Source organism: Crocodylus porosus, unplaced genomic scaffold (assembly GCF_001723895.1).
Source record: "Crocodylus porosus isolate Cpor-Errol unplaced genomic scaffold, CroPor_comp1, whole genome shotgun sequence".
NCBI lineage: Eukaryota > Metazoa > Chordata > Crocodylia > Crocodylidae > Crocodylus > Crocodylus porosus.
Genome location: NW_017728920.1, coordinates 12,955,160 through 12,971,467, shown reverse-complemented (window position 1 = coordinate 12,971,467; position 16,308 = coordinate 12,955,160). Strand labels below are relative to the sequence as shown.

At 37.6% G+C, this 16,308-nt stretch overlaps 1 protein-coding gene across 3 annotated transcripts in view; it reads right to left on the bottom strand.

The window, feature by feature from the left end:
• PCDH15 (protocadherin related 15) overlaps positions 1-16,308 on the bottom strand; it is a 904,082-nt gene that overhangs the window by 752,195 nt on the left and 135,579 nt on the right. For all 3 annotated transcript variants that reach the window (XM_019538590.1, XM_019538589.1, XM_019538591.1), the window contains exon 2: positions 12,479-12,597. In XM_019538590.1, the coding sequence (XP_019394135.1) occupies positions 12,479-12,569 (91 nt within the window). In that variant the 5' untranslated portion in view covers positions 12,570-12,597. The remainder of the gene's footprint in view (positions 1-12,478; positions 12,598-16,308) is intronic.

Sequence of the window (16,308 nt, the reverse complement as noted above, 5' to 3'; positions counted from 1 at the left end):
CTGAGGGGGTGTCTGGGGGGCTTTGGGGGAGTGGGGGCGCAGCGGGCTTCACCCGTGCATCCCTCACCGCTCCAGAGCCTACCTGAGTCTGAAATAAAATGGTCTGGTTTTCTCTGGGGAACCTGTGGAAAGACTCAGGAGTTTCAATATGAATTTTGAAGATAATACTGACTGCTGAAGTTAATATTCAAAACAGTATCTGAGGCCCAAAAATGTCTTTTTCTAAAATGCCTGCTATGTGCCCAGATGTCATGCAACTACTACAAACAATACAGAATCAGTAAAGTCACTCTGGGGATCAGTTCTCCAACAAGAAGAATCAAAAGATCTTAGTACTATACATCACCAGTTTTTTTCGAAATGACAATTCAGAATCCATCAGAATAGGTTGTTTGAGTTTATGAGGGATTGGCGGGGAGTGCCAGGAGTAACTGACACTCTAGAAACACTGATATCCCCAAATGTCTTGCAAACTAGCCACAGAGAAAACTTACGTATGTTATTCCTTGGTTTTTGTAACTACCAAGAATATTGAGGCAAATCTGGAAGGGAACAACTTAATGACTTCAGTTTTCTCCAAGTGAAGCAGAGGCAAAATTGTACAAAACATTTTATACATAATAACCTATTTTTTGTGAATGGATTTTGTTCCCAAAGAATTACATTTTCTGTTTATCTTTACCATATACCATCACTGAAGAAATGAGCACTGCACACTGTGAAAGAAAACTTTCTGAAATGTATAGTCTATTTTTCAATTAGCTTTAATTTTTGTCTTCTTGACACTTTCAGTACTAGTTTATGGTTCATAAATATGCATACATGTTCAAACATATACATACATGCTTCCATGCACACATACTGCATTGAACAAACTTTTTCTTTATTCATGTAATATTAAAACAGGTTTTTAAAGTATTCAAGGTCCTGATAGGAATGCAAAATTAGAATTGTTAGAGGCATATTGTTGTATACATGAATCATGAACTGTATGGATTTCAATGAGACAAAGAACAATTAAATTTAAATTGGAAATACTAAAATTTCCTAAACCCATTATTTACAACTATCATATAATGTATAATGTAGTGTGGCACAATATACTTACAAACAAATATTTAGGATGACAAGACTTTCTGATTAATTTTTGCCAGTACAGTTCAGTTTTCTGATATTGTAGTTAACTTGCTAGTGGCTTGGAAAGATGCAACAATTGTATCAATAAAAACAATAACACTGTCATGATTTTCTACAAAGAAAAGAATTATTAAAAAAAAAATCCATAAAAATTAAACCTAAATCAAATCTTCGTTGGCAAAAAGGGAACGTATAGGAGTAGCAGATTTGTTCAGTAAAATTTTTCATGACTTCACTTTTCTAAGTGATTGTAATATTGTGTTCCTATCAGGACTTTTATCATCCTAAAATTAATTCTGTTCAATACAACACTTACAAACAGTGTACACATAAGTATCAGGCATGAGCTGAATAGCATTTATGGTTAGTTCACTAGCTCTTCACCATTAAATACAGTAACAGGTAAGGCAGGAGAAGCACAATGATTAACTGCTTACACTAATGGCTTTCCCAAAACATAACAAAATAACAGGTTCTGCTAAATAGAAAGAGATTGCTTGTGGGGGAAAACCCCCCCACACAAACAGCACAAAAACAAAATAAACAAAAAACAAATGGTAGGTAGTAGGGCTGTGCAAAACTTCAATCCCCGATTAAATTCAGTGGAAATGCAGCCTGATTTGGTGACTGAATCTCCAAATCCGAATCAAATCAGGAGACCCTTTAATTTCTCTGAATCAAACTGGAACACTCTCAGTAGAGATTTGGAAAGATTTGACAATTCAGACATAGACACAGCTTTAAATGTTTTTTCTACATACCTCAAGGTACCAGGTGGCTCATGAACGCTGTGATGGTGGGGCAGATGGAGCATCCCACAGGACTGCAGGAAGGTCCCCAATGTGCTTGGCAGCAAACCCATAAGTGGACCAGAAGCACTTCCCTGTTCACTTCTGGGTCTACTGGGGAGCATGCAGGGGTGGCCCCTCCTACCGCCTGGCTCAGCGAGTGGTGCCTCCTCAGTCTGGTGGGAGGCAGGGGCTCCCACTGGTGCTGTCAGTGGTGGACCCAGAAGTGGACTGGAAGTACTTCTGGTCCACTTCTGGGTCCACTGCTAAGCATGCTGGTGGGCCCCCCTGTGTTCTTGTGCCATCTGCCCATCCTGTGGGACTACCATCGCAGCATTCACGAGCCGCACCTGGTACCTCAAGGTAAGTAGAAAAAACATTAAAACTTTTGTCTATAGCTGAATCATCATTTCTCCGTATCTTCAGCATTGGATTCAGCTGAATCAAATTGGGGACAGTGATCTGAATCAATGAATTGAATCACTGTCCCTGATTTGGGCCGAATCTGAATCCGAACCAATACGGCCCATTTCGTACACCCCTAGTAGGCACCTTCCCTTGTCTTTTAGCAAATTGTTTTTCAACATGATACGTGATCTAATTTTAAAAGATAAATCAAACATGAACTGCTGTTTGAACTCTTCAGACAAACTAAATCATTATGTAGGGAAAATCACCCTCTCCCTTCTATTCAACGCACACATGCATTCTTAGTGCCAAAACTAAAAGATTAGTTACTAACAATAGTTAATTTACAGAGCTATGAGATCAAGTAAACCTTTTCAACAAGCTTTCAGTTAGACTCACACTACCACCAAGGGCATCCACAGCCAGCAGCATGTGGGAACAGAAAATGAAACCAGAGGGGCCATTAAGGAATGTTAGAAGGTAATAACCACTGAACTTGGATAGCACCAGCAGGCATCCTTCTGTGAAAATATCTTTAGTAAATAAATAAATAAATAAATCAACAAAAGGTAGTCAGGTGGCTAAATATTTCTTGGGCCTCTATTTGTAGATAATTTATATTTTTTAATATAAATTAACTTTTTTAACATAAACCTTTTTCTCTTTCCACTCCCCAGAGGCCCAAATCAATTTGCATTGTTATTTTAATAGCTGATCTCACTAGATAGGTCACAACAAGCAATCATTTGTGGTCTCTTAATCTATGACCTGAAGGCTCAATTTTTGTACTCTGTAAAAGCAATTCCTCTTTCAATATCATTATAAGCCCTACCATTTCTGCATGCATTCTCTAAATGCAGAAAAAAGAAAGGCAAAACAAAACAGAATTTATCCAAGTAACATCCTTAGATCTGAAACAGGAGCATAAAAGTCTAGTACATTTTGTGAGTGTATTTATCCATTTATTTCAGCAATATTTTTTCTTGAAATTTCATTCCCTGCTGCCATGTTTACACCCAAACCACACTAATGTGCTAACCAAACTTCTGTTTTCTACTTACAAAATGGTTTTTCTTCTCTCCCACAGAGACTTCATGAGAAATGAAACAGTATGTCATCTAGTGAGAGATAAAATGACTCTCTTTCACACTATATTTAAGTCTTTGTGGCATTATACTAACAGTGGTTAGTATAATGCCACAAAGTGCATCCTTTTATTCACTAGGAAAAGTAAAAAAAAAATTGCTTGCTCTGACTTTTAAGTATTCAAGAAGTGTGAAATGACAGAATAAGTGTGCCTGTATATATATTTTAATAGCAAACAAACAAACTGGAAATACCTGTTTTGATAGGAGTTTTATTTTTTTTTCTGTTTTACTCATTGGTTTAGAAGTAACCAATAGGAATTTTAGAGGTATAGGGGGAGGGTGTGGAACCAATACAGTAGAACCTAGAAATATACATATAAACCAACTAATACCAAAAAGGTGGCCTCAAAAAGATCATTGTTCCTTTCCCCATTGACATTACATATTAATACTCCTAGTGACTTTCTGCTATTCTAGAATTTTACACCAAAATGTATAAATGGATATCTAAAGTAGAAAACAAATTAAAGTTTCTAAAAAGCTCCTCTTTCAGATCCAAGGAAAATGTTGAATGCATTTGTGATAGAACTATGGGTTTTATGATAATATTCTGTTTTCAGTGTATTCATTTTGTAATGTTTTGTGCCTCAAATTTTCCTGATCAGCCTATATGTAGGAAATGAAGTGTTAACAGAGTCCCTGCTAAGTCCCAGAGCTGCTTGTGCGAGTGATGAGACTAAATGGATCTCCAGTATCAACACAGAATTGAATAGCTATGGTGACACTTCAACAGGGTGAGATTGCAGGTTATACCAAAGAGGCCTCTAGGTGAGACAGACAAATAATTATCACAGTGAACAGAGAAAGCCGATAACCTTGCCATGTTTTCTGAGCTGTATGGTGACTGGGAAGAACTAAAGAGAGCAAACAGTGATCTGAACAACTTCAGGTATCTTTGAGGCTGCACAGATTGGAAAGAAAATAGGAGAGACGTTGGAGTGCTGTGAGAGCTGAATTAGATACCAAGGGAGTGTTTAGACCTTTGGAGGGAACGGGGTCTACTTTAGGGCCTTTGCCTTTGCCCCAAGTTACTGAGGACAGTTTCGGGTATACTCTTTCTTTTTTGAACAGATAAAGTCCTTTTCTCAGGAAAAGGAATATACCCCTCTGAGGCAGAACTTGGAATAGTCAAAAAGGGCAGGGACTGAAAGGCTGAAGTTTCAGAAGAAACTAGAGCTTCTGGCCTGGCTTCAATGAGGACTCAAAGACCAGGCAGTCATGGAGGTCCCAAGAAAGTGCAACCTTTGGGAGAAATGTTAGATTACTTACAAAAACTTCAGATACAAATGGGTTTCTAGGGCCCCTCTAAATGTGCAGGTAAATGCATGATCGATGTAAATGCACCTCCTGCCATGCCAAACTTGTACAGCAGGAGGCATGATTGTGGGATCATGCATTAGATCCCATAGCTCCTTATTGCCAATCTGATCCTGGGCTTTCCCTGCACAAGCAATCAGCAAAGTCCTGCAGCTGGAAGCCCTCTCAGTTGGGGGGCTCCCAGCTTCAGGGGCACCTCAAGCACCCACAGGCCTTGGGGATCATGGCTGCCACAATCTCCAAGCCTATGGGGTAGATGAAACCCCTGGGATTGAAGGATCCTGTGATCCCTCAGTGATCCAGCAGCGCAGGGTCCCATGGATCCCCAGGGCACCTATGCCCCCTTGCTGCCAGGACCCAGCTAGCTCCTGGCACTCAGTGTTTGCAGCTGTGGGAATCTGGGTCCCCATGCTGCCAGAGTCAGCATCTTCTGGGGCTCAGAAACCTCAGGGTTGGAGGGCTCCTAGCCCTGGCTGGGCATAGTGCACCCCTGCAGGTCTCAAGTGTAGGAAAGATCCTGTTACACATGCAAATTAAAGCTCAATAGCAGCACCTATAAAGTTAGTGCACATTTTAGAGGTCTAACTTTATAGCTGGTTAAAACTTTTTATGGAGTAATGGGTACTTTGCACATGTAGCTGGTCCCAAGGTAATTGCAAAATTAACCAGTTAATTGTGCAATATCTGTAACATGTAGGAATGGCCTAGACCAAACATTGGCTCCATGAACAGCTACATGAATGCACATTATACTGTCCATTTTTCAACACAAAGCAAGCTAAGCATCCCGTAGCTAGCCAAATTAATATTATTCTCCACCAACACATTCTACCATGAAAAACACTTATTAAGCTCCTACATAAATGTGATCTATCCAGGAACTATCAGTCTTTCAACATCTCAGCTACTCTTTTAATAAATAACATAAAAAATAGGCAAATGTATTTCTAACACAAAGGTAAATGTAAAGTGGGCACCATAGGTATGGTAGAATGCAAAAGTGAAGGAACATTATATGGCTATAGTAGTGAAACTTGATCTCTTAATTACCAGATTCTCCAACATATACTTTTGAAACTGTAATTTTTTTGTAATTAAAGTAATATTAACTGTACTACCATTAAACTCACACTTAGTGTCAATTGCCAATCTTTTTGGCAAAGATTCAGTATAGGAATGTTAACATCCTTTACAGTAACTACTCTGTAAAATTAAAATGAAAAATTTACTAGCGTTCAATTCTATAGAAAGATTGCAAAATACATTATCCTACCTAGAACAACCTCAAATAAGTTTTTTTTCCAGAAAATGTTGAAAAACAATTCCACTTTGAGGATCTTACCATTGAGTACTATGATGGGTTTTTTCTACTGATAGACTATAGTTTCAGTGACCACTCTAACATGCTGCAACTAGAATTACTATAAAAAATATTGTAATAGCATTTGGAATCAAATTTTCAGTGGACAAAGGAGATTGCAATCATGAATTTGCTTACTTTAGTGTAACTAAGGAATAATTCCAGTGCATTCCATGGAATATGTGATGCTGGTCAGGCCACCTTTGGAGTAGTATGTACAGTTCTGGGTGCTGCATTTTAGGAGGGATGTGGTCAGCATTGTGAGGGTCCAGAGGAGAGCCACATGCATGATCTGGGGACAGCAAAGCAGACCCTATGAGGAGAGGCTATGGTACCTGAACCTTTTCAGCCTTCATAAGAGAAGGCTGAGAGGGGACCTGGTGGCCATCTACAAACTTACCAGTAGGGACCAGCGGGGAATGGGAGAGGCCCTGTTCCCCCGAGTACCTCCCAGAGTAACAAGGAATAACGGCCATAAGTTGCTTGAGATTAGGTTCAGGCTGGACATTAGAAGGCGCTACTTCAAAGTCAGGGCAGCTAGGATCTGGAACCAACTTCCAAGGGCAGTGGTGCTGGCTCCCACATTGGGGGTCTTTAAGAGAAGACTTGATAATTACCTAGCTGAGGTCATATGAGCCCAGTATTCTCTCCTGCCCAGGGCAGGGGGTCAGACTTGATGATCTACCGCCTCTACATCTATGAATCTATGAATATTTCAAAATTATGGTATACCATAAATGTCATCAGAATCAGTTCCAAAGGTTTTTTTTAAAATAGGTGTATGGTACTATTTCAAAAGCTTATGATGTACCAACCAAATGGGATTTGAACAAAACTTAGTGAAAAAAGCATTTGCCCTGAAATATTCATTCATTTATCCATTTTTAAATACTGTTCAGTTGTTTGAATACTCTACAAATTGGGAGGTGGGGGGTAAGGAGGGAGTGATTTAAAAGAGGACTTACATTTCTATACTGTACTGCACTGAGTTCTAAATCAATAAAACTGTCAATCAATGTAATACTAGAACTACTGCGATATATGCCAAGTTCAAAGCTTGGAACTGTCAAGTTACCCAACAAAAGTAAACTAAAAATGAATTAACATACTATTTACTCCTCATCTCAATCAAGCAGTTTACACAGAGATAGGATATTCAAAACCTCTGTAAAATAAAATCTCAAAATGCATGTAATGATTACCAATAAACCAAAATATAGCATCTATTGAAACTATGCTAATACACGTTTGGTTTCTTTTTTATCAGTTTCTTTTCAGAATTTTACAATAAGTAAAATATAAATGATTGCCATTCTAAATTTTAGTTGAAGGTCTAAATGTACAATACTGAAAGAATAATGGACTTTCCATTTTTTTGTTTGTATCATGGCCAAGGTCCACAGTGAAGTTAAACATTCCATTTGTTTTACTGAATAGAATTACGTCACATTTTCTATATTTCCGTGCTTCACACATGAGTTAGTTCTTTTATATTATAGATTAATTTTATTTGATAGGCTAAAAAATCATAACATGAATACATGCTTTTATTTAAATGACACCAGGAGATATCCCATCAAGTATATCTGCTATCCATAGGAATGTCAAGCTGGCTCCTAAGTATGTGTTTCCTGAGTATCAATCAGTTTCCTGAGATGTTCCACCCAGATAACCCCTTGTCAATAGAAAAGACAATTTGATTTACACTATTGAGAATGCTTGAATGAAGCTGAACTGAGGGTATAAAAATCTATAGAAGCAGCAGCAGTGTGTGTGCTGACACCACTTGCTTTCTTCTGGAGAGGATGGAGGAGGCAAAAGGTCTCTCTTCAAGGATCGTGGTGAGAACTTTAACCTGTCAGCTTTGCAACCCGAGTGCCTTGGACTGGTGAGATCCCAGCTCTCTCTCTCTCTCTCTCTGTCTCCAAGCACAGAGTTCTGAACTTGAACTGTATTAGGTAAGTTAGCTAAGCTTGAGCTAAGTTTCCACAAATACTTAGTGAAACCAGGGTATACTGTGACTGTTTGTGTTTGTTTTTCCTTTGCATGTCTATTACTACTAATGTCATTATATATTTCATATACTTAGCAATAATAACAGTATTTACAGTTTAAAGAATTCAGCAAATGCAAAATTAGTAGAAAGACTATCTACTACACAGGACGATTTCAAACAACAACAGACTAGAGTTTCAGCAGCAACTCGCTAGGCCTGTTTAAAGGTAAGGCCTGGTAATGGCTGGGTAGTCACCCAGGTGCTTCAAGGGAAGGAAGAATCAGCTAGACCCACAGGTAAGAGTAAGAGCCTTTTCCTTCCTGATTGCTGCTCATTTTCCCCCAGAATCATCATGAGCAGCATTGTGTCAGGATCTACATACAGGCCCCACATACAGAACTTCAGAGATTATACTGAATTATAACTGCTCTGTTTTTACCTTGCACCAATTTGCCTTGTCCTCTCAAATGTCACTACACACTTATTTTAAATGGGAGCATCTACTAAAACTAGACAGTGAAACAGAAGTGCTTTCTATGCATTTTTACGAACTAGCATAAATTTGTAACAAAAAACTTGTAAGAAAATTCTGCTATTTTCTTTTTCCTGGAACCAAGCTTGTTTAAACTGGACATGTTACTCTTCTAAGTAAAAAAATACAGAAGACCTGAATTACTGTTGCAAAAGAACACCTCCTCATTAAAATACAGCTGAACAGACTTTTTAATTATTTCATATGAATCTTTGGACGAAGATCTTCATGTCTGAATTCAGTATAGTTTCTGAAACTTAAAAAAAAAAAAAAAATCACCCACACATGTCAGAGTATACTCTCAGTTTTTCTATTACACTTTTTGGTTCATCCTAGAGAAATCCATATACTTCATACACACATAGGTAAAATAATAGACACCTGACAGAAGTCAGATATTTACTTCTGCCTCAAGAACACAGTTTCAACTTTTGAAATGTGTGCGACTAAGTCAAGAAGAGAGCTGTGGGGGGAAGAAGCAAGCCTTTGCCAATTATCAAAAAACTGTATATCTTTTGAACTTGGGTTGCAAACATGATAATACAGTAATTTCATGAGAGAATTATTAGATAATTTGTTAACCGCCATTTTAGATTTTTTTTTAATTTTCTTTTTGTTTATACATTCCATTCTATACACTTTTGAATGTGTGGTTAGATTTGGCTTACTAATGACTCCTAAATTTCTAGAATCTCTCACGTTATTATGGAAATGTACCATCTGGATGAGTCACTTACCTTCCTGATGTAGTTCATCTATGAAAATTGTCTCATAATACATTCAAGTGTCATGCCCCATTTTGTTTGCTCAAGCAGACTAGCAAATACAATTATATCCAGTAACAGATATATACTAGAATTTCTTCAAAGTATTTAGGAAGTTCAGAGGCTTTCATAAAAATGAGATGTGGCCACCTTCTTCTCCCAATGATCCTCAAAAGTCCCTAGAAGTGAGTACTTCAAACTTGGGGAACTAATCCATATTTATAAATTGAATATTGATCCTAAAATAGGGAAACATTTCTCTTCATGTACATCATTTTATAAATTTTAGTTTGATTATGTGCACTGACTTAACCATACCAGGATGATATCAATGGGCTCAATTGTTTACTCTTTCATTGCACGATTCTGTTAGGGCTTATTTTTGATTTAGAAATATGTGGATAATATGTTAATGTAAACAGCTTAAATTTCAGTTCTAAGTTGAAGTTACACTGGCAATTCCTCCCTTAGAGTAATTAATGAGAAACTGTAAGCACAGTGTAAACTGACACTGTTATCTTTCAGGTAAGGAGATAAAATTCTCACCACTCATGTTCAATAAAATCCCAAAGTTTGCATAAAATACTGGTATTGACTTTACTGGTATTTGATAATAACAGGACAATTAAAGCACTTTATAATCCATGTTTTGCCGCAGTTTAAATTAAATACCACAAGATTGACTTCTGGCTCTAAGCTTTTATGAAGAATTCAGTGCACTTTCAAATATTACTATATTCCTTTCCAAAACAAGTCTATATTTCTGTGGATTAAAAAACCAAAAAACCAAACAAAACCAAAACAAAACAATGCCATCCTGCATTTCCACTTAAATTATATTTTGCCTTAACTTCATTGCAAGTGAGACAGTAATTAAAACACCTAATGCTGGACATGTCTTCTATGACATGAGTCCCAAAATGTAAAATCTTTTTTTCTCCAAAGGAAATCTTCCTTGTACTGTTGCTTTCTGTGGTAGGTCTGGAACTTGTAATAAAGACATGAGTGATGATTCAGAATTAAATGCAACTCGGAACTGTCTGTGACAGATATGCCTGACATGCGGTACTACTGCTCCAGATGTCAGTGGTATACTGTGATATGCCCTTTACAAAGGAATGTACCAGAGATTCAGTTTCCTCCTACATATTTTCAAAACACACACACACACTTAGAACTAAAAGTCTGAGCTAGATTATTTCATTGTGGCTTTAAAAAAGTATGGATCATTGAAGTGTTCTGAAAAATCCAAATTCTACCACTTCCTAGAAAGGTGAGAATCAGGTTAGCAGTCAGATACCGTTTACAGATACGGCAGACAGAGATGCAGTGTTCTGTTTAACATCAGTCAAAAAGTTGGCTCCATACTTCACACATACACAGAATGAAAGTCAAACAAAAGTATTTTATAACACTGTGTTTTTGCAATATTATTTCCTGTGTTGCTGGCTACCCTTTGCTTTGTTGGGATATGCAAAAAAGCCTTTTCTTTCCCTGCTAATTGAACAGAACTTATTCTGAGACTGCAGTGGCTTGTTTGTTCCATTCTAGTCAATACTTAGACCTCTCTGTCTGTCTTTCTCTCTCTTTAACATTACTTTCTTTTAAAATGCTGATTTATAAACTTATTGCGTGCAATTCTAATTTGGCTGCAGATACTGAGCTGAATGCATTATTGGCATGTTTCCATTAAATTCAATGAATGGACATCAATGATTAATGTGGTCTATTTTTGTCTCATCATTTTATGATTACTGCACCTCTGTTTTTTTCGTGTAGATCTGTGCTTTGGGTCTTTCTCAGCACTGATGTTATGGCCAGTTGACAGGAATATCAATAACTATAGATCAAATTTCCTTTTGTCTTTTAAAAAATATTATTTGTTCTGGTAACTGGTATATTTCTATATAAAATATCTTGAGATTCATCTTTGATTCACACATTCAAATTTTAATACTTTCAGTTTTACTCTGGTTTCTCTTCAGGATACTAATCAACAGCTTCCTGAATACATCCTTTCATGGTTTCCTAGTAAGTGTTTTTGCTGCAACTTCCAGGGATGCTCCTCCCAGAGCCACTGCTGCAGGTTTGCCCACTTATTTGCCAACTTGAGTGGAAACCAAATAGCCATTATTCACTGTCACTTGGTGGTCAGTCCAACTGACAGATGAGATAAAATGCTAGGATAAACAAATTCAAGCCTCCTAAAATCATATAGTTTCAGACATACACAATGGCAATGCGTAGAGGGTGCACATGGGTGCACGTGCACCCCCTGAGATTGGTGGTGCATCTACTGCAAGAAGCACTGCCAATGCTGCTGGTGGTGCCTGCAGGCGGTCACGGCGTGTCACCCCACCCTTGCCGCTGACACAGCCAGCAGCATCTGCAGGTGGTCACCAATCACTGCTGGCTGCCGTTGGTCTGTGGGAGCTCCCCACTCACTGCTACTATGTCCCCACTGACTGTGGGTGGTCACCATGCCTCCCCAGCCTCCAGGGGGCATGAGACATTCATGTACATATATTCTTCTTTGTACCATCCAATTGCAGGCTAACACATGGAACTGAACAATTACATCATATTCCTTTCTCTTGCAGATCATCATATTATCATTTTAATCTATTTTCAATATTCCTTGACTATCTTGCCAACTTCCAAGTCACACAGGAAGCTGTACTTCAGTTGAAGAGATACTAAATGGAGGGTATTTACAAAAAATGTTTAACCACTTAAGAGTCTCAACATTTCCCCATCCTAGCATAATTTTCATCATATTCTTGCTGCACTTTGATGGTAGTCTCTGACTGTCAAGAAAACTACTATGGAGATTTTCTACCATCCTAGGAAACAGCTTTTTTGACAGGATTATAAAGCCCTTTTACTATTACTATTCTTTTTATAACTTGTCTTCTCAAAGCAACATAAAACAACAATACTTTTTTTCTACTGAATATCAGTTCATTGGTAAAACTGTTATACACATTTGTGCTTCTAGAAAAACTGTTGAATTAAAACGTTTGCTTACCTTCATCATTCTGGGCCAAACAATCTGTCAAGACAGTAGCAACTGTAACTCCCACAGTGAACCATTTCCATAGACAAAACTGCTGTAACATTTTCTGTCAAACTTCACTCAAGGAAGATCTGAAACAAGGAAGAGAAATATGTAACATGTTTAATCAGTAACTCAAAGTAAACACAAATGTCAATGTAAAGCAGTTATTAATAATTGTTATAGTTAATCAATTAAAACAGAGGTCTTGAATTGCATAAAACAAGAATTATTTGTTAAACAGAAACAAAATTAAGGCTAGAAAAAATTGTGGCCAAGTAGAGTGGGTCAGCTACACTGAGATATGTCCCAATATAACTGACCTGCTTCACATGCACCTGTTGTCCTGCTCTTTGATGGAATGGGACAATGGGTCATGTGTTCTTCTGCAGTTTGAAGGGCTCATTCCTTCACGCCCCTGGAATTTCCATACAAGATTGGGCCCCTCAAGCACTCGGTGCATCCTTCTGGCTTTCTCTGCTTATTGAGCTGCAACCTTGAGATCTCTGGGGTGCATATGGAGAAGTGAAAGACAGGTGTTCCCTGCTTACGTGGACATCTGCCTAGGATCTCTGGGGCATGTCTCAGTAATGGGGGGGGGGGAACTCAACTTTCCCCACTTACCCAGACAGACCTTGGAGATCCCAGGGATATCTCTCAGTAGGCTGGGAAAGTCAGTTAGGCTCTCCCAGGGCTTGTGGAGCCCAATCCTGTATGGGAATTCCCCAGGTGCACAGGATTGGGCCCTTTACCCCTGCTCAAGGGGACTGGAGAGCATGGGCAACTCCAAGCTACCCACATTCTCCCACCATAAAGCAAATAAATATCCACCAAAGTAAAGCTGCACAAAGTATTACTACTGTCTGTCATGACCATAAATGAGGGCGTTCCAAGCATGACAAAATGCATGGATGTCTATTTGCTTTCACTTTTTGCCACCATAAAAAATGTTATCATGGCACTAAAGCAAGGAAATGTGAGATCTGTTTCTATGCTAAGTGATTTGTAGTCATCAGCCATCAACAAGAGTTTGAGCTTGGTGTGTTTGTTTTATAGAAATCTAGGTATGAAGTGAATAAAAATGTTATTCTTTCAGTGTCATAGTTTCATAGTTTGTAGGGTCGGAAGGGACCTGGGCAGATCATCAAATCTGACCCCCTGTCTTGGCAGGAAAAAGTACTGGGGTCAAACGACCCCAGCAAATTGTTCATCTAGCCTTGCCCTGAAGACCCCCAGGGTAGGAGCCAGCACCACTTCTCTTGGAGCAGCACTTAGTGTTGTCCTTATTAGAAAAGCGAGTCTATGCTGCAGCTGATGTCCAACTTGCTTTGATAGATGTTCCTCACCCACAGACAACAGAAGCTTTCCTATAAAACAAGGAGTTCCAACTCATTGCATATATGCTTCCAATGAGAGCTCAGATTGTTCCATGTCGAGCACAACAAACCAGCCTTAAAATAAAACTGAAGGCCCCAAGTGAGAGTAGGCTTATTTAAACAAGCTTTTTCCAGAGCAATATTACATGGCCTCTATTTTACTTAGCCAATAAAAATCATTCAACTAATTCATTGTTAAAACAGTACTATTCTGAATATATTTTCTTGCATAAAAGCATACATAAAAAATGTATCAGATAGAATCAACAAAAAGCCTGGGATGGAAAGACACACAGAATAGTGAAACATAAGCTATTATGTAAAAAAGGCATACTGCTGTCATTTTACCGAAGCACTTAACCCCACAGATTTTCATACCAATTTCTGCTCATATTTTGACTATGTCTAAAACTATTTTTTTTTCATTTTTAACTCAGACTCTTTCCCCTACTTAACAGCCTTCAACATCAAAGCATTCTAATCTATCATCAGTCTTCAGTTATTAAAGACACTTATTTTCCTTCCAGAAATTGAACTTCTCACCTGGCCATTTGCACCATTACTTCTTAGGAATTTATTTACCTCACAAACAACAGTATCATGTTAGGACTTCAAAGCTTCCTTCAAGATAATTTACACTATGCTACATTTATTGTACCCAAGAAAAAGCAGGGGTTCTGTTAAAAGATATACATGATTTCCATTAGTAGTAGCAAACGTTTTTTAGCTTTTTAGCTTTTCTTTCTTAACCTATAGTTTTATTGTATGAAACAAATTGATTTAATTTAAGTTTCTGTGTAGATATGTTAAACAATATGAAGGAAACAGACACATGGCTTTTTAAAAAAGTTGTCACCAAAATGATCATCAAAGATTTTGAGGGAAATCTAGCATTTCTTAGTAAGATATACAGAAGAGTTATTTCTTGTCCAGTCCCCTGTGACCATAGAGAAAAAAAAATCAATTCACCACCATTCTCTTTGAAACTACCCTTCATGTATTTGAAGACTTAGCAAATCTATTCTGTAATTGGAACAGAAATATTGTTGTAATATTAATCAAATAATTTTAGATTGCATTAGTTGTCAAACACCTTAAAAGAGTTCACATTTGAGAAATACTATACAAAACTATCTTGATTATAAACATGCCCCAAACAGTCTAGAATGAGTTATACATAAAGTTAAGGAGATCACATTCCTACAGTGAGGAGTCTTTGGAAAGCATATGCATTTCAAAAGTCCAAGATAAATTTATTTTTTCCTATTAAATAAATATATACGTACATAAATACAATGGAAATAGATAAGTTAAATAAAAATGATTAATTTTAGAATGCTAATTCTTGAGAGCTCAGATAACATCCTTAAGATGAAACTATGCCAGTGCCCTGGTTGCCCCCACCTTGTTATACTACTGCTTTACACATGTTTAACTTTACTAGATGTTCAATCTCTTTTCATGATCAGGTTCCTAAAACTAATAAAAGCATAATCAGCCAGATACATCCCTGCTTTAGTTATGTTGGCTTAAGTGGGATTTTCAAAGGAATTAATTGGATTCTGTAGCTTTTTACTTTGTTTGAACATGTATTAGATATGTTCAGAAGCTTATAAAATCCGATGTTCATAAAGTTCTGTATAGCAAAAAGGTACTTCAGCAAATACTATACAAGCACTTCAAAATCACCAGCACACATGAATAAATCCACACTTTACTTTTGAGTTAACTAGACTAATCTAAATACGCTCAACGGCAAGTATTTGTTTACTTGACAAAACACAATAGGTCCTCTGAAACTACCACGGTTAGATAATCAGATGTTCAAATTTATGACTACAGACCAACCCCACCTAGTGTTCTTAATTGCTTCCTGAAAAACCAAGCAATAAGCAACACTGAAAGTATATGACAACCCAAAATGCCGGCCACAATTGTTTTTAATGACCTAAGATGGTGACCATGCCTGTTATAGCAAAACCTCATTGAGTGCTAAGTGGAATCAGGTGTTTATTCACAGAACCAACGAGAACCACTCCAAGGACCAAAACTTGTACACTTGAATTAGTTCTTTTCCTCCCCATTCATTACAATTGCAATAAAATTGACAAGTAAAAAATGAAAGTACTTGTAAATATTTAATGGGTATATTTTGCAATAGACCCCAAATAGTAAAGTGGTTTTGAGGGGCAATCTGTTTTAGGGTTCAAGCATTTATTAATACACTCTTTTCCAAATGTTAGACATGTGGAAGAACACATTTCCCAGTGCAGGTACTCATTTCCCAGGTGGCCCAGATCCTTCCCAATAATTTTAAATTAAAAGTGGAGTGGGGGAGAGAAGGGGGGCAAAATAACTTTAAAAAAAGTTGTGAATTGGGGGATGGGACAATGTGCATTTCCCATTATAAAGAGCTGGGGGATTGGG